This window comes from Dasypus novemcinctus, chromosome 1 (assembly GCF_030445035.2).
Source record: "Dasypus novemcinctus isolate mDasNov1 chromosome 1, mDasNov1.1.hap2, whole genome shotgun sequence".
Taxonomy (NCBI): domain Eukaryota; kingdom Metazoa; phylum Chordata; class Mammalia; order Cingulata; family Dasypodidae; genus Dasypus; species Dasypus novemcinctus.
The window spans coordinates 13,078,860-13,102,553 of NC_080673.1; the positions used below are offsets into that span (position 1 = coordinate 13,078,860).

General features: G+C 36.6%; 1 protein-coding gene and 1 non-coding gene across 28 annotated transcripts in view; both read right to left on the reverse strand.

Annotated features, from left to right (window-relative positions):
- Positions 1–23,694, reverse strand: part of WDR17 (WD repeat domain 17) — a 123,342-nt gene that overhangs the window by 9,575 nt on the left and 90,073 nt on the right. For 16 of the 27 annotated variants that reach the window (XM_071214015.1, XM_071214020.1, XM_071214045.1 and 13 more), the window contains 10 exons: positions 22,004–22,068; positions 18,556–18,688; positions 18,007–18,098; positions 16,887–16,986; positions 14,961–15,100; positions 11,997–12,017; positions 9,548–9,659; positions 5,498–5,639; positions 5,081–5,183; positions 3,995–4,096 (listed from right to left, as the gene is read on the reverse strand). In XM_071214015.1, coding sequence (XP_071070116.1) covers positions 3,995–4,096; positions 5,081–5,183; positions 5,498–5,639; positions 9,548–9,659; positions 11,997–12,017; positions 14,961–15,100; positions 16,887–16,986; positions 18,007–18,098; positions 18,556–18,688; positions 22,004–22,068 — 1,010 coding nt within the window. The remainder of the gene's footprint in view (positions 1–3,994; positions 4,097–5,080; positions 5,184–5,497; positions 5,640–9,547; positions 9,660–11,996; positions 12,018–14,960; positions 15,101–16,886; positions 16,987–18,006; positions 18,099–18,555; positions 18,689–22,003; positions 22,069–23,694) is intronic. The other 11 variants (XM_071214038.1, XM_071214085.1, XM_071214041.1 and 8 more) reach the window with 1 other exon arrangement.
- On the reverse strand, positions 8,925–9,031 carry LOC111765703 (U6 spliceosomal RNA). The gene has a single exon (XR_002797978.1). It is a non-coding gene; the product is annotated as a U6 spliceosomal RNA (small nuclear RNA).

The following is a 23,694-nucleotide window of genomic DNA, read 5'->3' on the forward strand; positions in this document are numbered from 1 at the left end:
GAATTCCGAAAGAAGGATTATGTTTGTAAACTGTTCCTCTGGGTGTGATCCCCTTTAATTGTAGTAGTTTCAGCTGAGCTGTCTTTGGTTCAGTTATGTTAAGATTAGGGCTTTTCACACTCAGCTAAGATGGAGTTGAAGAAGGACAACCACCACACCATGGAGCCTAGAGTGATTACAACTGAAAATGGGAGGATTGCATCCAGCATCCAGGTGGAATCTGACCCTCCTCTTGACATAGAGGTGCAATGGACACAACCAATCCAATGTCCACATAGAAGAGGTGGCATTGGATTGGGAAAAGTGGACATAATGGACAAAGGGTATGGGGAAAGGCAGGAAGAGATGAGAGGTGGAGGCGTCTTCGGGACATGGAGCTGCCCTGGATGGTGCTTCAGAGGTAATCACCGGACATTGTAAATCCTCACAGGGCCCACTTGATGGAATAGAGGAGAGTATGGGCCATGATGTGAACCAATGTATATGAGGTGCAGAGGTGCCCAAAGATGTACTTACCAAATCCAATGGATGTGTCATGATGATGGGAACGAGTGTTGTTGGGGGGGGGGGAGAGGGGGGGTGGGGGGGTGGGGTTGAATGGGACCTCACATATATATTTTTAATGTAATATTATTACAAAGTCAATAAAAAATAAAAAAATTAAAAAAAAAAAAAAGATTAGGGCTTTGATTTGACCACATCAGTAGGTGTAACTCAGGTTGGCTATATAAACAGACACTCACTCAAGAAGACATACAGGAAAAGAGAGAGCACCATAGACTGGGCAGAGGAGAGAACTTTGATCCTGTGGCTCCGGAAGAGAGATGAGCCATTCGCCTCATAGTTTGCAGCCTACAGCTAAGAAGTCCCAGAAAGAAACAAGCTCTATGCCAGCCTGTAACTGAGAGAGAGGAAAGCTGAACCCTCATAGAGATCGGCAACCATCTTGCTTCAACACGCAGCAACTGACTTCGGTGAGAAATCAACCTTGAGTTGGACTCTTCAGGGCCTTCTAACTGTAAGCTTCCACCCCGAATAAATACCTTTTATTTATTTATATATATATTTTAAAGATTTATTTATTCATTTCTCCTCCCCCCCCCCGTCTGCTCTCTGTGTCCATTGGCTGCGTGCCCTTCTGTGTCTGCTTGTATCCCATTAGGCAGCTCCAGGAACCGATCCTGGGACGTTCCAGAGTGGCAGAGGCGATCATCCTGTACCACCTGAGTTTCCTGCTCTGCTATGTCTCCCATTGCCTCTCCTCTGTGCCTCCCCTTACTGTGCCAGCTTGCTGCACCGCTCTCCGTGTTGGCTGGCACTCCCACTTGGGGTGGTTCTCCCGCCTGGGGTGGCGCCCCTGCCTGGGGCAGCACTCCATGTGGGCCAGCCTGCCACGTGGACCAGCCTGCCCTCACTAGGAGGCCCCAGGAATCGAACCCTGGGCCTCCCATATGGTAGCCGGGAACCCAACTGCTTGAGCCACATCCATTTCTCTAAATACCCTCTATAAAAGCCAATAGATTTCTTGTACTTTGCATTAGCACCCTGTTGGCTGACTAATAGAGGGTGCATAATCCAAATCTACTGTAGTCCACTCTCTGGACTCCAAACAGACATATACTTCCATCACGCAAAATATATTCACCCAATCCCAGTATCCCCCAAACCCTGAGCCATTTAGGTAACAATGCTAAATCTAAAACCTCTTCCAAATCAGTTCTAGGTGTGGCCTCTGTCCTGGGGCAAAATTCAGGTACAGTCTGTAGACCTATGAAATTAGAAAAGTTATCTGCCTCCAAAATATATGGTGGGCAGGTGGAATAGGATTGATATTCCTATTCAAGAAAGGAGAAATTGGAAGGAAAACAGGGGTCCCAGGATCCAAGCAGGTCTGAAAACCAGGAGGGCAAACTCCACTAGATTTCAAGGTGTGAGAATCATGTCTGGATCGATACGTTATCCTGTCGGCCAGGGGGAATGACAGCCTCACTCTGCCCAAAAACTGGGGTAAGGCACAGGCCCCACCCTCTCTGAGCACTGGGGTGGCACCTGAATTTTCTTCAAATACCTGGGGATAGACCCCACTCTCTATGAGCTTCGGGGTGGTGACTAAACTCTCCCTGGCGCTGAGGTGTGGGTGAGCCATCTCGGCTCAAGGAGATCTTTCTCCTCAGGACTCCACTGCGCTCCAGTTCCCAGCTTCTCCCTGTGGCCTTCTCTCTCTATGCCTGAATCTGTAGTGGTCATAAAGGAACGCCAGTGAACTGGATTAACACTGCCCCTCAAGCAGCTGGGCCACACCTTAACTAGAATAGCATCTTCAAGAGATCCTATTTACAATGGGTTCACACCAACAGGAATGTGGATTAAGATCATTCTAGATTGAGGTACATTTTTCAATCTACAAGTAATTTAGTTTTGCCAGAGTAGAGAAAATGCAAACGGGTAGAGTTGGGGATAATGCTGGAACCTAATTTTAGTGCACCTTTAATGGAAGACAAAGGATTCAGAATGCTACCAGTAGGTATTGGGGGGCCTTGGAAAGTATTTGAGCAAGGGAGGTGCTTTAGGAAGGTTAATACAGCAGAAGTACATAGAAGTGACTGACCACAGGAGAAAGATGGAGACAGGGTGACGAGACGAAGGGTTACTATAAGTGAGAGTTAATGAAGACAATAATTACAGTGGTACATAAAATAAGAAAATGTATGGATGTGGGAATTTACCCCATGATTGGATGTAGAGAGTAAAGGAGAACACACACTTAACCCTGACCCTGATCATTTAATCCTAGGTTACTGAAATATAAGAACACCAGCAAAAGAAAGAGAAGACACAAGGGAAGGAGTAGATTTGAAAAGGAAGGAGATGCTTTCAATTTTGTGCATAATGAGTTTAAGGTTATAGTTCAACAAGCTGCAGAATACACACAAAGGAGCTGGGAGAGTAGGTTCTATCTGAATTTAATTAATTAGTTACCTCTATGGGGGCGATTGATGAAGCCATAAAGATGGCAAGGTTTCTGAAAGACAGAGTATAGAAAGGTGAGAGGAAAGAAGAGGCATGGACACAGGAGAGGAGAGTAAGACAGGGCAACAGGAAAAATAAAAGGGAAGAAGGGGAGAGTATGAAAGAAAAAGCAAAGGAGAACAAAGTGAAAACTTTGGGGAATCTATATTTAGTGGGTTAGTGAAATATAAGCAGCAAGACAAGACAACAAACTTGCATTGTCAGAGAAGTTCTTCAAAATTAGGGAACTTTTAAATTTCTCCTTCTGTTTCCACTTAAAGAATCACATTCTCTCAAGTCTGTCATGAATAAAAACCTTTCCTTTTGTTCTTCATATTAGATCAAGCAGCCATTTTCTCTCTTATTACTAAAGTTATACATAGCTGAACATATTCCATTAGCTATTATTTTGATTCTTTGTGCTATATCTTATTGTTCCTATCAAATATTTTTAGACTGTTAAAGTTACTTTCTATGATGATTATGCTGCTTGAGCAGAAATATATTTTACCTTGAGTACCCTGATAATATTAACTCCATATTATTCTTGAGTCTGCACTAGGTGACAGCTACTGCTTTGCCTGCACAAGAGGAAGGCAGGGATGAGTCAGCCTTCTATTTCTCCTGGACTCCTCTGTCCTACATGAAAAACACTTGGAAAAATGGCTAGCCCTGCGAGAACCTTGGCCTGAAAGACTCTCAGCACTTTTTGGCGTTAAAAGGATTATCTATTATGCCATTTAGCAAACCAGTTGATTTGGAAAATAGGTAAAAAAACTAACATTGGAATTTAGACTGTAAAAAATATTGATTCCTAATTCACATAGTTAATTGTAGTTTTATTAAAAAACACCTGCTGAGTGATTAAGTGGATGCATATTAACTTGTATTTGGTGTGTTTCTATGATCCACTCATAGATTTTCATTCAGTGACAGGACTTTCTAATTTCATGCAGATAGCAAGAAAAATCTTTTTTTTTTTTACCTTGTATACTCATAAAGTGCTGGAACAATGCTGTGGTACTGTCTTCTGATAGCCAACAATGCACCAACATAACCATATAATATCAGCAACTCATTTCGAGCTCTAAAAGAGAAAGCATTTCTTTTAAAAAAAAAAACCCACAATTTGAGACACAGAACATTTTGCTCTCATATGTAGTATGAGAGGTTCACATACTTGTACCTCTATATTTTGATGGGTAACATTTAGAGCAAAATATGTTAAGAAAATTTTCTAAACTCAAGGAAGATTTTTTATTCAGTTAATAATTTCTATTGAGACATTTGTCCTACATCATAAAATTTAATTTAAAATGTCTAAGTAATATTGAACAATTGCCTGCTTGTTTTTCTCTTTTCCTTGGCCTTTTCTTCATGTGATTTATCCCTAAATAACCTCCTTGGTCAGATTTAGGAATTCCTGGCATATCGTGTTGATTCTAAGAAAAGGTAAAAAATATCCACTGCATTTCCTGAAGGGGAAATTTGCTAAAGCTTTACAGACTACTGAGTAGATCTTTTCTACATGGGTGTTAAAACAAAACTAGCCCAAAGCCTCTCTAGCAAACTATACATGAGCCTCTGGGGGCTTTAATTATATGGATAATATATTTTATTATTACCCATATATTTCTAACTTTCTTAATTATCTCACTTCATTCCTCAAAGTCAAGCATCATGTATTATGCTTTGCACTCAAGGATATTCAGTAAACATGACCACTAATTGCTTGAGGACTTAAGGTCCAAACCATCTTCAAATTTCGAATTAGCCTTGCTTGAACCTGATGGGTGTATTTGAGTGTGTGTATAAGCGTGTGCATGTGTGCACACACATATACAGTATAAACATACACACATTAAGTATGACTAGATAGAAACATTGAGAGTTAATATTTCTGTTTCAAACTGACCTCTGTGTTTTTTCTTAAGAATATAATAAATACAAATGTAATTTTTCTAGAAAAGCTTCTTAATCTGGAACATTTTTTGGTAAATACCAAAAATAATAGAGTCATTTTAAAACAACCCAGAGGTACAGTCATGTATTTTGAAGAAAATGTACTTACTCAGTACACGTATGCAAGACTAAGTTTTCAGTACGAATGTAACTCAATAGGTCAAGAACTGGGTAAATGGTATCCAAAGTCCAGTCTGAGCTACTAATGTATTCTGGCAAAATAAAACCAAATGAAAGATTATGCTAAATAATAGCATCAAGGCTGGTTCATCCCATTTTTAACTCAGGTAACTAAGTCTCTGTTGGTCAGTTCCATCTACCTCAATATTTCCCAGATCATAACTGTTTTCCTAGTCACCCTCTCTCAGATCATCATCATCATAAAATCAAAAGGGGTGCCATAGTTCACTCCAGTGATTTCTCTGTCTTACTTTAGGATGGCTAGAGTTAGATTTTTAAGACTATCACTATAAAGAAAAGATCAAGTAAATAAGATTTTAAATTATACTACCAACTAGAAACTTACCTTTGATGAAGGCAATACCAATAGGAAGGGCTTTTTCAGGTTCTTGACTTAACAAGTAATACTTAATAGTTTCAAACAGATTGCCATCTGCACGGGCTGTCTCAGCTAAGTGCAAACACTCTTCTACTGTGGGCAGCTTGCACTAGAAAATAATTGGTTTGATGACAAGGTTACTAAAATTTACAGGGCTAAAAACATCAATATAAATACTAAATATTTCCAGTACATATAGTATGTTTGTCTCTTTAAAGTTGCCCAAAATAGATATAAGTGGAATTATTTATATTAAAACCCACATATTTGTAAATGACCTTGAGATTTAATGACAATAAATTGTGTCATTAGCTAGTGTGTCAGCAGCTTTACATCTCACAAATACCTAATAAAAGAAGTGGAGTAAAGAAAATTGTCCTGATTTGGAAGTAGTACCGGCAAACACAGTTTAGCAAAAAGTGCAGAATTAGTTATTTTAGAACAAATACACTGATCATTTGAAAGAAAGCAACTTTATTTAAAATAGAGAGCCAAAAAATGTACAAACTCTAAAAGTTTTTTGCTTTGACATTTTGAAATGCCACAAAGTGAAGTCCATGAAATTTCATTCACTATAAAACAAAAGTAACTCTTCTCATTTTTTCAAATAATTTTTCTGTTAAAAACTGAGAGGCTGCTCCTCCCTCAGGTAAGTTCTCCTCTTCCAGAATGTAAGTAGGAATTAAGAAATAGCAAATTACAACATATTCTTGATTTTTAAATGCAAGTTCTTTTTGTTTGCTTTTAAGCAAAACTTAAAGAGTTTTACACTTTGTCTCAAAAGTCTTTGGCAAACACTGTGATTGAGCTTCTACTGCAAAAAAGTATTTTGTGTTGTGACTCCTGATGATTGTTGTTCATCTGTATTAAAGTCATCCAGCGCCTTTCCCATTGAAATTTGCCACTACATTCTCCCCCATTCTCACTTTTAAAAAAAGTATCTCCCTTAACTTACTATGATGCTTTATTCTATTTATTTATTAATGTATATATTCAAAGAGTATCTATTTCCTGTTTTTTAAAAAATTAGGTAAACTGACCATTCTAAATTCCCCAATCTCTCTCTCTAAAAAAATATTACAACAAATTAAATATGACATTTCATATTTCTTCCTCACCCTCATTCACTAAATTTGAGTTACTGACTGAGCTATTACTATGTATGTACTGTGCCAGGCTAGGTAAAGAAAAAAAGTTTCTTCACTTTGAAATATATTCAAAGGGTAAAAGAATATATATAAAAAATACAACCCATTGATGACTAAGTGTTCCTATTTTCTCTGCATCCTCTCCAAAGCTTGTTATTTTCTATTTTATTAATAGCGGCCTTTCTAATGGGTACGAAATGGTATCTCAGCATGGTTTTGATTTGCATTCCCCTGATGGCTAATGATGTTGGGCATCTTTTCGTGTGCTTTCTGGCCATTTGTACAGCTTCTTTGCAGAAATGTCTATTCAGGTCTTTTGCCAATCTGAAATTAGATTGTTTGTCTTTTTGTTATTATTAAACTTTTATCAGATTTGTACTTTTCAAAAAAAAAGGACCCATTTGCAAATGGAATAATATGATAATCATACTTGTAATTCTTGTTCTATCTTAAAATTCCAAGTTATATAAGTTTAAATCACATTTGAATATATAATTTTGAACCACTTATGAAATTGTTCAGTTATTAACACTTTCACCCATATTCAATAGTCTTTCTAAAAATTATTAGTGAAGTCTGACCAGAGAGTTTAATTGTACCCTTTTAGAATGTATGATGAAACGACTAGATGAATATTATTCTCGCACCTATCCTTAATACCTGTGTAATTTCAGACAAGTCACTTAACCTCTCTAAGCCTCGATAGGAACATAAGTTCCTCTTATCACAAAGGATATCTGTTAAGATTCATTAAAACATAACTCTATAAATACAAAGTATAACTGAGAAAAAGGATACTTCCTTTGATGTATCCTTTTAATTATAAAATAAAGTAGCTTTTATTGGTCATGTTTACAAAAGCAAAGAACAGCTCATTTGAAAATTAATTCATAGATAAAGGAATTTACGTCACCCATAGTTTCACAATACACTGAACTCTGGGCATTTATTCTTTCACAAGTATCTTCCCTGATTGCAGACACACACTCACACACACTTTTTGTTTATTGCTATTAACACAATATTCCACAAGTATATGTTGTTGAATGATTAGGGTCATTCACCCACGGTGGCGTAAAAATTAAGGTTTAAGCAAACGATGCTATTTTGAGAATTAAAGATGAAAAAATGTAGTACTTACATCTTTTTCTTAAAAGATTGTAGACATCTTATTAAAGACACATAAGTAAAATAAATATATGTCTACACAGTTACCTTCAAAAGGAAATCATATGACATGTGCATAATTTTGTAATATTTTTATTTCAATGTGTTCCATCTTCCATTGCCAATGAACTAGAGCTTCATGATCTTTTTGGGCAGATGCATACCATTGAAATACAGAAATGGACTATAAGTTATATAAATATAAGCTCTTTTTGTGGAACATTTTGGCTGTTTTGCATGTGACTTTAGTACATAGATTTCTTTTTTTTTAATCTTTTTTACACATTTATTTTATTTATTTCTCTCCCCTTCCCCCTCATTGTCTGCTCTCTGCTTGCATTGTCAGGCGGCACCAGGAAACTGCGTCTCTTTTTTTGGTTGCATCATCTTGCTGTATCAGCTCTCCGTGTGTGCGGTGCCACTCCTGGGTGGGCTGTGCTTTTCTCACACTGGGTGGATCTCCTTGTGGGGTGCACTCCTTGTGCATGGGTCACCCCTACGCGGTGACGCCCGTGCATGGCATGGCACTGCTGTGCGTGGCAGCACTGCGCATGGACCAGCTTACCACACAGGTCAGGAGGCCTTGGGGATCAAACCCTGGACCCTCTATATGGTAGGCAGACGCTCAAGCAGTTAAGCAACGTCCGCTTCCTTCTTTTCTTTTTTAAAAGATACTTAGATTATGTGAATGTCACATAAAAAATGTAGGGGGATTTCCATATATCCTGCTCCCATTTTCCCACATTAACAATATCCTTCATTAGGGAGGTACATTCATTGCAATTGATGAACACATTTTGGTGTATTACCACTAAGCATGGATTAAAGTTTACATTTTAATTTACACTCTCTCCCACCCAATTCTGTAGGTTATGGCAAGATATGTAATGGCCTGTATCTGTCATTGCAATGTCATTCAGAACAATCCCCACATCCCCAAAATGCCCCTATATTATACCTGTTTTTCCCTCTCCCTGACCTCAGCACCTCCAGTGATGACTGTCTCCACATCAATGATATAATTTCTTCCATTGCTAGAATCATAGCAAGTTTATAGTAGAATACCAGTAAGTCTACTTAAAAATATGGAATGCTTCACAAATTTGCATGTCATCCTTGTGCAGGGGCCATGCTAATCTTCTCTGCCTTGTTCCAATTTAAGTATATGTGCTGCCAAAGTGAACACAGATTTCTAAATTCTACAAAGGAGTAACTTTTTATAAGCACTTTGGAATAGTGAATGTGAATTTCATTATATTTCATTAATTGATTTAAAGACTCTGATTTGCCTATTTAAAAAAGTTATTATTCATGTACATAGGCAAAGTGGTATAGTGCAAAGGGCTTGGGATTTGGAAACAGATTTGGGTTGACATTCTCACTCCACCATTAATGACTAATTTACACAAGTCCCTTAGCATCTTTGAACAAATTTTACTGTTTGTAAACTAGGAATACTATTCCTTGCTTTTCAGGGTTTCATGAGAATTAAGTAAGATATAAAATCAGTAAAAATTTAGAATAGTTCCAAGCACACAGAAGCTCAATAAATATTACTTCCTATTGTTATTATATTTTAAAAAGCATTTTAAAGGAATCATAAATTTGTTTCACTGCATGTATTTATACTTGCCTGAACCTAAAATTAGTTAAATCATAGCACTGCCTTTCCAAAAGAGAATATTTAATATCATTAATGTACCTTCTCATGAAGATCATTTATTTCTTCAGTACATCCTTGGTAGTAAGCACAGAGTTTAACTAACTGTAGTTCATTATCAGGAGTCATCAGGAGAAGATCAGCTGCCAAATTCCTAGTCACGAAACAAAAAGGGCAACTTTACTGAGAATAAAATACAAAAATAACATTCAGAAAGATTTTAAAGGAAGGAGACTCTTAATTATGACTCCTTTGCTTTCCTATTGGCATAAACAGTACTAATTTCCTAATTGTGAAACTCCTCTAAATGCAGATTACAGAAACCAATGGGCATGAAGGGGAAATATATTATGAAATTTCTAAGTAAAATATCTAAATTGAGTATTTGCATAATTACAATCAACTTTAGAGATAACTAAGTAGTTTTAGATATTGTTCTTTGGAGCAAATGATAAAGAAAACTTTGTGAATACGATCTCTCACCAACTTTTGTTATACTAGTCAACAACAGAAAACTGCACCAGCCAGTTCATTAAAACCAACAGAACACAGCTATTTTTAAAAGTTTAGAATTTTGAGGGACCTGTGTTGTTAAGAGTTTTTTTGTGGATCCTGACAATTTTGTTCTTAAATTGGTGTGGGACCCTCTGGTTGGACTGGATTCAGTTGAGGACCACTTTATTGGCTTGCTTCAGTGGGGCATGACCCAGAGTGGGTCTTGGTCCTCTTGGTGGAGCCCTTCATCATCGGTCGAGAGGAGGCCTCAGGAAGAGAAAGAAATGCCCGCAAGCTAAGAGAGAAGACCTGGGATAAAAGGCTGAAATCAGCACAGAGGCTGAGACAGGCCACTGAAGCCAGAAGCTGGTGGCTATGAAGCCTGAGGAGAGAGGAGATATGAGCGTCGCTGCTGTGTGCCTGGGCACCCATGGCTGCAGCTCTGGGAGGAAATTCTCCTGATGATGTCTTGATTTGGACACTTTCTCAGCCTCAGAATTGTAAGCTTGTAAGCTAGTAAATCCCCATTGTAAAAGCCAACCCATTTCTGGTATATTGCCTGGCAGTGTTTACCAAACTAAAACATGTGTATCTTAACTTTCAGGTGGAAAACAAAGCTAGAAATGTAGCTTCCTGATTTAGTCTATCAAGATTCAATCACTGGCATAAATCATTGAAGGCTTTCAAAAACAGAAAACGGTATGGAACTAGCAGCCTTACCTTAAAAAAATTTGTATAAAATCTTTTTTCCAAACCACTCGGTGGGGAGCTTTGGGTTCCTACATCATGACCCAGGGGAATACCTAGCTTTCAATGGCTCAAATTATTATTAGTTTTTAAGAAATTGATATATAGACTCTCAGTATGACGTTAGGATAGCAGATATTTCAAATGGAAATTGACGAAACTGTGTGCCATGGACTCAGAGTAAAACCCTCCTTCACCTCTCTGAGAAACCTTCAGTAAAATCTACCTTGGTTTCTATGATTTTAATGTGAATAAATTATTTTGAAAAAAAAATTGAGGTGCTTTATCAAGAATATAGTGGGTGTAGAACAAGAATACAGATAATATGCAACTTCTGGTGTCAATCCAAAATGTTATTTAAAACACACACACAATACATACACATGCTTTACATACTATTAGGATAGTAAGATGTATAATTAAGCTTACTTTAGGTTTTTAGAATAAAAGAACTTTAGTGAGGTGTCAACAATTTTTCACATAAAATTTAATTTTAATAATTTAACGTTCTTCTATTAAATTTCCTACATTGATGTCAATTGAGAGTTGCTAAAAATTTATGCTAATTTTTCATGTCTTTCCACTAGCCATTTTATAATTAACCTTAAGATTTTCCAAAACTGCCGTGTTTTTTATTATCATTGGGTAGGTAAACCTTTGAATATTCTCCAAGTTTCAAAATAGAGTAGCTTATCTATTCTTGCTGAAGAATATGAATGACTTTATCTCTTTTCTGATACCATGAATACATAGCAAATTTAAACAATGTCCATGAAAATACAGAAATTATTATTTGCTTTTACTGTGCACAAAATAGCTGTGCTAAAAGCTCATTTCTAACTTCTTTGAACTACAGAAAAATTTTGACTTGGTTATTGTAGAACTGAATCTTGGTATGGTGAAACTTAACAAGGTTAGCTAATGTTATTCAATCTTATTGAAAATTGAGAATTGAGTATATCCCTGGGGGAAATCTCTCAATCTCCCTCCCTCACTGATATATAATTTGGTATTGTAGAAAGCCATCACTCATTTATTATACAAGTTTCAAATATAAAACCATGAGAGTGATTTTGTACCTAGGTTATAGAAACTGTTTCATTACTTTTTAATTAGGCTTTATGTGCTATAAATTATGTAAAATTAATTGACGTTCTGTAAAACAATAAACATTTCTTAGAGTTGGCATTCTAGTAATAAAATGAAGCAGAATATGAATTCTTAGTTAAATATTTTTATAAAGTAATACCTGTATCCAGCAGATGGAAAGCTAAAAAGAAAACATTAAAATTGCAATGAATACCAAGAAGCAGCAAACTTTTACCAGTAAATGTGGGAAAAGTGAAGTGATCTTGGTTTATATTATGAACATTCTTTTGAAATAATGAAGCTCTCATAAATTAAACAAAACAAAACAAAACTGTGGTGCTCTATTAATAGCCACTAGGATTCCTGATTTCTCTTGGATATAGACATAATCAGCATTGATATATTCAGAATTTGAACTTTATCCTGGTTTCTGGGATACATTTCTATGGAAGTGTAAAGGTAGGTCTCTTGGATGGGGTGGAGTTACAAGGACTTAGAAGTCTGTGGGATATTAAAAGTAAGCCTTCTAGTCAGGTGAAAGATTTCTTAACATACTTGTTGACTATTTATTTCTGTTTCGCTAATGTCCTTCGTTCTTTTTCATGAATCCCCTTTCATTTAGAAGAAAGGTTAGCTTTTAGCCTGAAGTCAGTCACCTTTGTGAAAAAAAACTGAGCTAACTGAGTTAACCCTCGAGCCTTGGGGTGGGTCTAAGGCAAGTTATGATAATTATGTGATTGACTATTACAGTCTTTGACAGAGGGATAACTGGCAGTCTCAGGGATGGCAAGTATCAAATACGTCTAACTCTAAGAGTGAGAGTGGGGTGTCACATTCCCTTTAGGGAGGGCAGGGGTGCTCTTATATCACTGTAAGATACAGATGAAAATCAACAGCTCTGAAGTTCCAGATTCACTCTTAAGCCCCCAGATCCAGACATATAAGGAGAGTTGAAAGTGTTGCTCCTTTTCAGATAAGGAGGTGCTACTTAAGGGTGCAGACTAGGGAGCCAGTTTACTTAGGAATGAATCTTGGCTCCACCACTTACAGAGATGTTAGGCAAATTAGTACCTACCTCACAGGAATCTAAGGAGTTCTTATACATAAAGTGCTGAAAACAGTGCTTGGTATACAGTAAGCAGTACATAAGTGTCATGTGGCTGACCTTATTATAATGTGCAGTGTTCAAAAGTCACAGTCATGGATTCACCCAGGACAGCTAACAAGGAGGTGAGGATGGACACCACCACACCAAGGAACCAAGAGAGTCTACAACTGCAAGCAGGAGACTCCCACATGTCAGTCATGTGGGATCAAAGCCCCCTCTCAATTAGAGGTGGAGTGGGCATCACCATCCCAGGGTCTTCAAATTGATTAAAATATGGACTAGAGTGGACTTAATAGTATTATACTACAGAATTATTGTGATTCCAGCAATGGGAAAGTGTATCATTGGTGTGGAGACAGTGTCCACTGGAGTTGCTAAAGGCAGAGAGAGGGAAAAGGACATGTGATATGGGGGCATTTTTGGGACTTGGAGTTGTCCTGAATGGTATTGCAGGGACAGATGCAGGACATTATCTATCCTGCCATAACCTACCAAATGGACTGGGAGAGAGTGTAAATTACAATGTGAACTATAATCCATGCTGTGTAGCAATGCTCCAAATGTGTTCATTACTTGCAATGAACGTACCACACTAATGAAAGAAGTTGTCAATGCATGAAAAGTGGGGGGTGTGGGGAGTGGGGCATATAGGAATCCCCTATGTTTTTTTAATGTAACATTTTATGTGATCTACATATCTTTTAAAAATAAATAAAAAAATACATTTTAAAAAATACATGCATGTGTGTGCATATGGAGTAAATACGCATACGGGATGTATAGTGGGCAGATACCAGAGTCCTGATAAACAAATTCATTTAGAAACGTTGTGAGGTCCAAAGGATTTAGGGGAACAAATAGTTAAAAGTCTAAAATCATCTTTCTCCAGCAAATAGTTATTGAATGATAGTATTATATCTTTCTTAAAGCTGCCTTCAAAAGAAAGGGTTGCCTGGGTTAAGAGAAGGGCTCTGCAATTTGAGGTAGGATTGCTTTGATTTGGATTTCCAGGTTACCCCAGTGACGTTCCAATGTCTGTCTCTTGGAGTACAGCCAGAATATAGGGAGACAGCTGTTCAAAGTCTTCAGTCAAATCACCTTTGTCATTATTCTCCATTAGTAAAGTGACTGTATTTTCCAAACCTTAAACTAAGGCACATGATTTGACAAGAATGGGGGTATATGTGCAGAATCTCAAAAAATGATACCCCAAGAAAGTGTACCTTTATTGTCTCATGATGCTTCATGTGCCTGAAACATTATGGAATTATAACTGGGCTACTGCAGAATGGGTCATGATACATTCATTGTATAACCATGGTAGTTATCGTCACTACTTCATTCTCATATCACTGTTACCTTTCAAAACTTTATCTTTTATTAAAAAAAAATAAAAAAGAGAGCTGATATTCTACCAACATGTATCTTAACAAATGCCTTTGACAATGTTTTAAAGTGCATTCTAGGGAAGCAGATGTAGCTCAAGCAATTTGGGCTCCTGTCTACCATACAGGAGGTCCAGGGTTTGATTCTGGGGCCTTCTGGCAAAGGCAAGCTGGCCTGTGCGGCAAGCTGGCCCACGTGGAGTGCTGACCTGAGCAAAGTGCTGGCCGGCCTGTGTGGAGTGCTGACCTGTGTGGCATGTTGGTCCACTCAGGAGTGCTGGCCCGCAAAGCAGTGCTGGCCCATGCGGAGAGCCAGCACAGCAAGACGATGCAACAAAAAGAGACACAGAGGAGAGACAATAAGGAAGGCAGCAGACCAGGGAGCTGAGGTGGTGCAAGAGATCGAGCATCCCTTTTCCCACTCTAGAAGGTCCCAGGATTGGTTCCTGGTGCTGCCTAAAGAGAAGATAGGCAGAGAAAGAAAACACAACAAATGCACACAGAGAGCAGACAGCAAGTACAAAACAGCAAGGGTGGTGGGGAAATAAATAAATAAATCTTCTTTAAAAATAAAAAAAATAAAATGGATTCTATTACTACAAAATGATTCTTTGAATTTAAAAATTCTTACCATGTTGGAATCATCATGCATTTTTTTGCCAATAATTCTAGGGCATAGTGGGTGGCTGGTGCTGCGGACTCTCCCAGTACTGTGCCCACACAGACTGCCAACTCCAGTTCATTGCCACGAATCAGGTATGCCATAGCAAGCTTGCTCAATAAGAAAATAATGTCTTCAGTTGCACAGATGCTGGATAGGATCACCACTCCCCTCCAAGCTCAGAAAGCAGATAAAGTCGTATTAAATCAATTATTCTTAAAAATATGGATTGCAATTATCCCTATAAAGTACTTATGTAAAATAACCACAATTTTCAGATGGAAAAACTCATAAAGAGAAATAAAGAAAGATTTATAAGGTCAGAATTGATGATGTTAGTACCCTTGTAATTTTGCTTGTCATTTTGTAATTGTTTAATAAGAATCTCTCTGCAACATGCGCAACATGGCCTTCAGTTCCACTATCAGAAAAAAATGTAAATTCTTAAAAGCTTCTTCCAGATTATACAATGATCAATTATTCTATAAAGCCAATATATTTAAGTATAAATAGTGAAAACGAAAAGCAGAATCTGTAAAAGTTTTGAAAGGATTATTATATGACCTGGCAATCCCACTCTCCTAAGTATATGCCCATAAAAATGAAAGTAGGGACTCAAACAGATATTTGCATGTTGATGTTTAGAGCGACATTATTCACAATTGCCCAAATATGGAAGCAACCCAAGTGTCCAACAACTGAAAAACGAATAAACAAAATATTTTGTATACATACAATGGAGTATTATTCAACCATGAAAAGGACTGAAGTTCTGATACTTGCAATAACATGCATGTACCCTGAAGACATTATCGTGAGTGAAGTAAGTCAGACACGATGGGAAAAATATTGTATAATCTCACTGATATGAAATAATTAGAATTAGCAAATACAGAGCCAGAAACTAGCATATATGTTTTCAGGGGTTGGGGTAGGGATAGGGTATGGGAAGTTAGTGATTAATTGGTATAGAATTTCAGTTTGGGGAAAAGTTTTGGTCATGAATGGTGGTAACGGTGGCACAACATTGCAAATGTAATTAACAACACTGAATTTGGGAAATTTTAATTGTATATTAGTTACCAGAATACATTTAAAAAAACCAACGAAACCACAGAACTGTACAATACAAATAGAGAACCCTAATGTAAACTGTAGGTTATCGTAAGAGTATAATTATAATGATATTGTTTCATCAATTGTAACAAGAGTACCACACTAACACAAAGTAAGAATAGTAAGAGGGGGGTGAGTAGTTTATGGGAACACTGTAATTTCTGCATGACATTTCTGTAAACCTACAACTTTTCTAATAATTTAGAAATAAAAAACAATCTGTAGCTGTATTTAACATTTTCCTTATTATCCTAGTGGATCAAATGAAAAGTACCGTAAAAATATAACTGATGGAGAATATACTTAAGTATACATAAAATAAGTGTTTTCATTTGTATTAGTTTTTGTAATACTAACAATTATATGTGAGAAAGGAAACGTAGGTATACATATGTTCAGTTTAAAGTTCCGGACACTTGAGACTCAGGTTAAGTGACCTGTCCGAGGTCAGGATATGAGAGAAACAGGACCCAAAGTCGGGTTATGTGAGTCTAAGTCCAGCATTTTCCTCCTGCACCAAACTACCACTTCTCATATATGATGAAATGCTTGAAGTGTGGTTGTTACAAATACGTATCTTGTGATAAAATAAATAAATCAAACGGAAGAGCTCACAGTCTTAGACTTTTGTGTGTTTCTTAGGCAGGCAATTACCCAGGCTTGGAAAGGATGCAAAGTCAGACCTTGGACAGGAAGTCACCATATTTTTTCCCCTCAAACACCATGGCTCTTACATCTCAAGAGCTTTTCATTTGCATAAGCCAATTAAAAATGTTGTACCTCAATGTTATCTACAGCTAGATGGCAACATGCGGCTAGTACTGCTCGACCATCCTGAAAATACCATTCTGCCAGTTCTTTACTGACTTTGTGTAGGAGTCTAGAAAGAGAAAAATTATATGTATAAGCACAACAATTACATTATAGAAGTGAACTGATGCCCTTTAAACAGGCTATTAAGGGACCAAATAAGATTTTACTTGATAACCTTGATTTATGTATACCACCTGCATTTTTGGGGGAAAAAAGTCAGGAAAGCAGTATTTCCTAATATATGAGCTGATAAGTCCCCCACAATTGCCAGAAGAAAAGTCTAATTCTCAAAACTTACCATCCTGCAGTGAATAATTTATGATTCTGTTACAGGGGAAGAATTGGAAGAATTACGGGCTAAAATGAAATATGGTATCTGAAATATGGCTAGTATATGTGGGTCTTCAAAATATCAAGAGAATAGGAGCAAAGATATAGCATAGAATGCCCTAATCTCAAAACATTTAGCTGATGTTTCACCCTCCTTTTCTACTTGATAGTGGTCTAAATATTCAGATATCCTATTTTCCACAGCAATAACAGAAGCCAAGCAAAGCAACAGGCCAGATAGACTATTAGATATAAAAAATGTGGTTGACAGGCTGGGGAACTCTAATTTCCACTTCTATTTGTAAATAAATATTTGGATTTTTTTCTTTAAAAGATATTAAATGTTATTCAAGGCACTAATACTGAGGGATATGGTATTAGGAACTTTGTTCCTATGCTATTACACGTACTGACTTTACAGTGAAGCAATAAGAAGCTGTATACCTAATTTTCACCACCCCCCTCCAAAACAGGGCTGATAAGTTTTTAAGCACTTAGGTGCTTTATTGGCAATCCCTCCATTGAAATACATTTTGCTTTTCTGGAAGTATTAAAATGTTCGGAAGCTATGTCTACATGCCTGCCATTTCCCTGTTCATCTAGGAAAGGATGCTGTCATGGAACTAAATCGGTGTGAGAAATGCAGTTGAAGAACCAAGTTCTCTGTACACAAAGAAAGATGATTATAGCTCTGAAAAGACTGCTAACAGTAAAGCAACCATAAAAATTAACTAAAAACAAAGAATAAATCACTCACTCATTAACGTCTTCCTTGTAAATATCGTCAGAATATGAAGATAAGTTAGGTGTAGACACATGTAACGTTTGCATATTTCCCTCACAAGCGGCCTAGAATTCAATTAAATCTTTAATTAATCTTAAGCATATTATTGGTAACTTACCAGATTCAGAATATTATTTTGAGTGAAGTACACTTAACCACATTTTAAATTTGTACTACAATTTGGAGATTCCCTTACAATTTGAAAAGAAATAACACCATTGTGAGTTCCCAAATGCAGATGCAAGCAAATGATTAATTGAAAAGTTGATTAAATGCATGGTATATAACATTTAGTAGTAGGTACAAAGTTCAAAGTTGAGAGCTGCTTCCATGTTTAAAAATCTAAAATAATTTCATCATGGCCAGAGCAAAAGTACTGTGATTTAAACATCAAGGGAGATGGCAGAAGCCAAGCCATCCATGGCTTTGTCCATCATGTGAATGCAAGCCAATCAAGCCAATCTTCTCTCTCCTACCTGCCCACCCACCAGCGCTCAAGGTTTGTGTAAACTGTGGCTGTACCTGCGCAACAAGCAGAGCTTCTTTAAGCTGACCTCTTGAAGTAAAAAAATTGACTAGTTTTTTCACATCACCAATGGCTATGCAGTAAGGGATGACATCATCCTTATCTTCCTGGATTAACTGGTCAGCTCTCCTAATAGAATAAGAATTTTTTTTAACAATATGTATTTTCGAAGTTTTGATTGGACTGAGATTTTCAGAAAGCATTAGCAAGATTCTCAGCAGATTTCGTAAAACCCGCTTTGACATATCTTTTTTTAAAGACATTTTATTTTATTTTATTATTATTATTTTTTAAAGATTTATTTATTTATTTCTCTCCCCTTCCCCCCCCCACCCCGGTTGTCTGTTCTCTGTGTCTATTTGCTGCGTCATCTTCTTTGTCCGCTTCTGTTGTCAGTGGCACAGGAATCTGTGTTTCTTTTTGTTGCACCATCTTGCTGTGTCAGCTCTCGGTGTGGGCGGCACCATTCCTGGGCAGGCTGCACTTTCTTTCGTGCTGGGCAGCTCTCCTTACGGGGCGCACTCCTTGCGTGTGGGGCTCCCCTACGCGGGGGACACCCCTGTGTGGCAGGGCACTCCTTACGCGCATTAGCACTGCGCATGGGCCAGCTCCACACGGGTCAAGGAGGCCCGGGGTTTGAACCGCGGACCTCCCATGTGGTAGACGGACGCCCTAACCACTGGGCTAAGTCTGCCGCCTAAAGACAGATTTTATAGTCAAGTCACATATGGACAATAAATACATTTCTAAAGTAATAAATACATATGCTAGTAAGGGCTTATTGCCCTTAGTAGACAACATGTTTTCAAATTTTAAATGTTCCAAACATTCATGTCTGAAATGTAGCTTGTCTATTAAAAAAGGCAATTTATTCTGCTGAAATCTAGATGGAAACTAGATATGTGTGATGGGATATTGACTTCCAGTTGAAGTAATCAAATATGTGTGTCTACTGTGTTAAAGACAACAGAATTTTAAATGTTTTAGTGACCACAACAATGAATAAGAGACTCTAATCTCGAGCTTAAAAGCAATTAAAAAGGATGAGAACATGAATATTCGTATGAACATGCAAGTTATAAATATCCTAAGCAAGATAAATTTAAGAAAAATAAACTTCCAGGTATGTAAAAGGGAAAAGAAGAAGAATTATAGGAAAGAAGAGAAGACTTCTCTGAGCAGTTAATCGCGGAGATTACAAAGGGTATATGCGCCTGCCTCTGTCTCTCTCTATGCCCACGGATCTCCCGAATGGTCTCTGTCTGTCTTTTTTCCCATATAGATCACAGGCACTTACTACTGACCAACCTAGCTATTTCTACCTTCAGTGCTTACCAACATTTTTGTTTAAAAAAGACAACAAAAAAACTGGTATATTTAATTTCCGCTGGTATTACCAGCCACCATTAACTCACATTATAGATATATTTTATTTGTAAAATATATAACTATTACTTTGAATAAACTCATTTTCATTCAACTGGGATTCAATTTTCAGACTTGGGTAGATGTAGTAGATATTTCTGAAGTTGTCTTCTCAGCTCACAATGATCTGCCTTCCCAGTTGACAGTTTCCATTTTATAGTCACTGGGGTACTTCCCAGCAGATATCCTTTTACTATATGGACTTGTTATGTGACCTTGTCATGGTTGTGTAGAAAAGTCTGTTTAGAAGCAAAATTCTCTTTGTAGGAATTTAGAACAGGGCCTGAGAGACTGCCAAGGATTGTCTTACTAGCTGGATGGCAATGCTTCATAAACTCAGGAGTTGTACAGAAACTATTTTCTGGATACTGTGTAGACTAGGGAGCAAGAAAAGCTGGTGTTGTAGAAAGAGAAATGAAATAGAATTGGAAGAGTTGTCTATATTCCCATCGACATTTTCTCTCTGCATCCCTCCCTGACTTAACTGATTCCAATTTTGCTTCGGTCACCTGTTTCTGCCAAAATAGCACTTATTAAAGTCAACAGTGCCCCTACATTTTGTGCAGATTTGTTCTTTGGGCTACAGAACCTATATATTGGCTACTTGACACAGTCAATCAAACCACAAAGGCACCTCAAACTCAGTATGTCCAAATAGAACTAATGATATTATCTTGAAGGCTAATTCTCTACCAAGGTATTTTTCATTTGTTTGTCTCCATATTTCATCAACCATGAACTTTCAAAATGCAAATTTGATCAGGCCACTTTCTACACTATTTTAAAAACCACTTAATATTGTCCAATGCTCTTAGGATAAAGAAAAAAATCCTTAATGTGTTTATAGTTTCCTAAAAAGTCCAATCCCTGCCTACCTTTCTACTTAACTTGGCACCACTTTCTCCTGGTTTCTGGACTCTACTAGTATTAACACTACTAGATGCTAGAATAGTAAGTCAATCTTGCTATCAAATATAAAATATTTTTTACCTTCATTCTGTAGATAATTAGAATGGAGTGACTACAGCTTGGGCCCAAATGCCATTTAATAAAGATTTTACTGAGATTGAAACAAAAATGTTCTATGAAATAAATATGAATACATATCCTCTGCTAACCTGTCTTAATTATGGATTCAATGGGAACAACGATACTCAGAATTGTGCAGTACTTGCTAACGTGGAGCTTACAGTAGGGATCTGGAGCCAGCCTGTTATTTACCATACTGTGGGGAGAGGAGATGCTGCGGAACATTCTACTTTGCCATCATAAACATACTAATTCTCCTGGAAGTCATGCTCGCTTTTGGTTTATATTTATTTGTGTGTGTGAGTTGTACTGATTTTTTTCTAAGTCATGTCCCACAAAATGCCAGAGGCAAGGTAATAAACTCATTACAATAATCTACAGGCCTTAGCACAGTGACTTCTGTTAACATAGTAGGCGCTAAAATGTCTGTTGAATGAATGAACAAATTAATGACTAGAATAATAAAGAATAGTCTTAGAAAAAATCTTGTTAGTTTATTGCATTCCAGAACAAGGACATATAGTTAATTCTGCCCAGTCAACGGAACCTTTTCTATCATTAGTACATCCTTTACATTCATGAAGCGGAAACTGGAGGACGTGGTGTCTACAGAGATAAGTTTTGAGAGTATTTATGGAATAAGTATTACACTAACTTTTGGTAACGATCAGACAACCTTACAACTTATATTTCAATAGAAATAAGTTAACCAAGGAATACATTTGTTCATCTGTCCCAGCCTTTATGTATTATACATGGGGAAATCTGTGTGCTGCCACCTTCTTTAGGGTCTAGCCAAATATAAAAACACCAAGATGATGTGTAACAAATTCTTTTACTTTCGTTGTATCCACAGATACAAAACTGAGTTATTAGTTGAAACTACCTAAGAATAATTAATCTCAAAAGCAACTACTATATTTACATATTGCTTCCTTTTCAATATACGGTTTTCAAAAATTGATTTAGGCATAGACTCTCCAGCCTTACCTCTGCATTAACTTCTTCCAGTACTTCACAGAGACCCCTGGTGCAATCGACAGGGCTTTGTCCCACTGCAATAAAAGAGAAAAAGAACATAAACATATCTATTTTTATTGTACTGACTAATCCTTAACCATTTTTTAAAAATTAACTCATCATTATAAGACAGAATTTTTAGAGTGCTCAGATTTCTAGGAATATTTCTATACTTGTGTAAGTGTGATGAAAATCAGCCTAGAACAAGTGAGAAAAGAAAAGAGGAGAGGAAAGAGACAGAGGGAAGGAGAAAAGGAAGGGAAAGAGAGGGAAAGAGAGACAAACATAGTTTGAAAAAGATATGAACTCACCTAGTACAACATCATAGTGATTTGTTCTATGGTATATACCTCATTCTGAAATTTTATTTCATCCTTTCCTATATTTATCAAACACGCCATTTATCCCTATTTTATTCTTTCCCTCCACATTTTTATAAATTTTATCATTTCTTCCTTTATAGTAATTTATGATACTTTTCCTCATATTTTAAAAATTGTACTACTATCAAGAAGGTCATTGTTTAATCAAGGTTGATCATGCTTTTATTTGATAATCTGGATGTCTGGAAGGAAACTGAGGAGAAAATATTCTGAAATAACACTACATGAATCACCCTTCATTTTAGTTAAGGGACCCTAAAAGACAAAGGTTTCTACTGCAGCTAAGCCTGAAAAAAATAAGTTACATTTTAAATAGATAATTTTAGATATTACATATTTTAAAACACGTTATTGTCTTTAAAATAGTATTCCTCTTTAAAATATGTTTAGAAGAAATCTGTTTTTATTAGAGTAGGGGCAAATGGAAGAAAGAAGATGACATGCAGACAAAATTAACTTTGAGTTTATCTAGCACTTTCAATAAAGGCACATGCTTTTTAAGCGAAACATTAAATATTTGTCTAACTCCTTAGTATTAACTTACAGAAATATAAACTAATAAGGAGGTAAGTATGAACAATGATAAGGACATTCACATTTCTAATGAATTACAAGTACAGCTTTTGAATCATTAATTCCACTGACAAACTAAACAACATTATTGAACTGTGTAAGTGGATACATGACCGAGAGTAGCTTTAAATTAGTTCAAAATTATATTCTCATTTTCTCCTTGAGTTTTGATAGATTATCTTTCTAGTAGTGCCCTATTAAAAAATAGCTAAGTCAAAACTTTACTTCATAGGTAAAATTGCTACATTGCTCCTATTACTAAATATTTTTTAATTTTCAATGTTTCATCATTTTGTTTTTAAATGAGATTCTTCGTTATTTTAGGTCAAACAACAATTCATTCTTTGTCTTTGACAAAAGGCAAGTTAAATTTAATTTTGATATACTTTTATGTAACTATTGCTTAGTTTTAGTTTATATATAAGTAGTCTTAATATCATGCTTTGTAATTATATATTTAATTAGCCTAAGGCTTTTCAAAAATTATAAAGCATGTGATGAATCCATTACATCCTAATCTTTTTTTTGGGGGGAGGGTAGTACAGAAGACTTTTATTGAACTAATATATATATATAGAACTAATATATACGAATATGTATAATTAAAAGTTGAACGAATTTTCACAAACTGCACCAATCTCCCAAATGAAGAAAGCAAATATAAGGAGCCCCCTCCTGCACTGTCTTCCCTTTTAGTCTCCACCT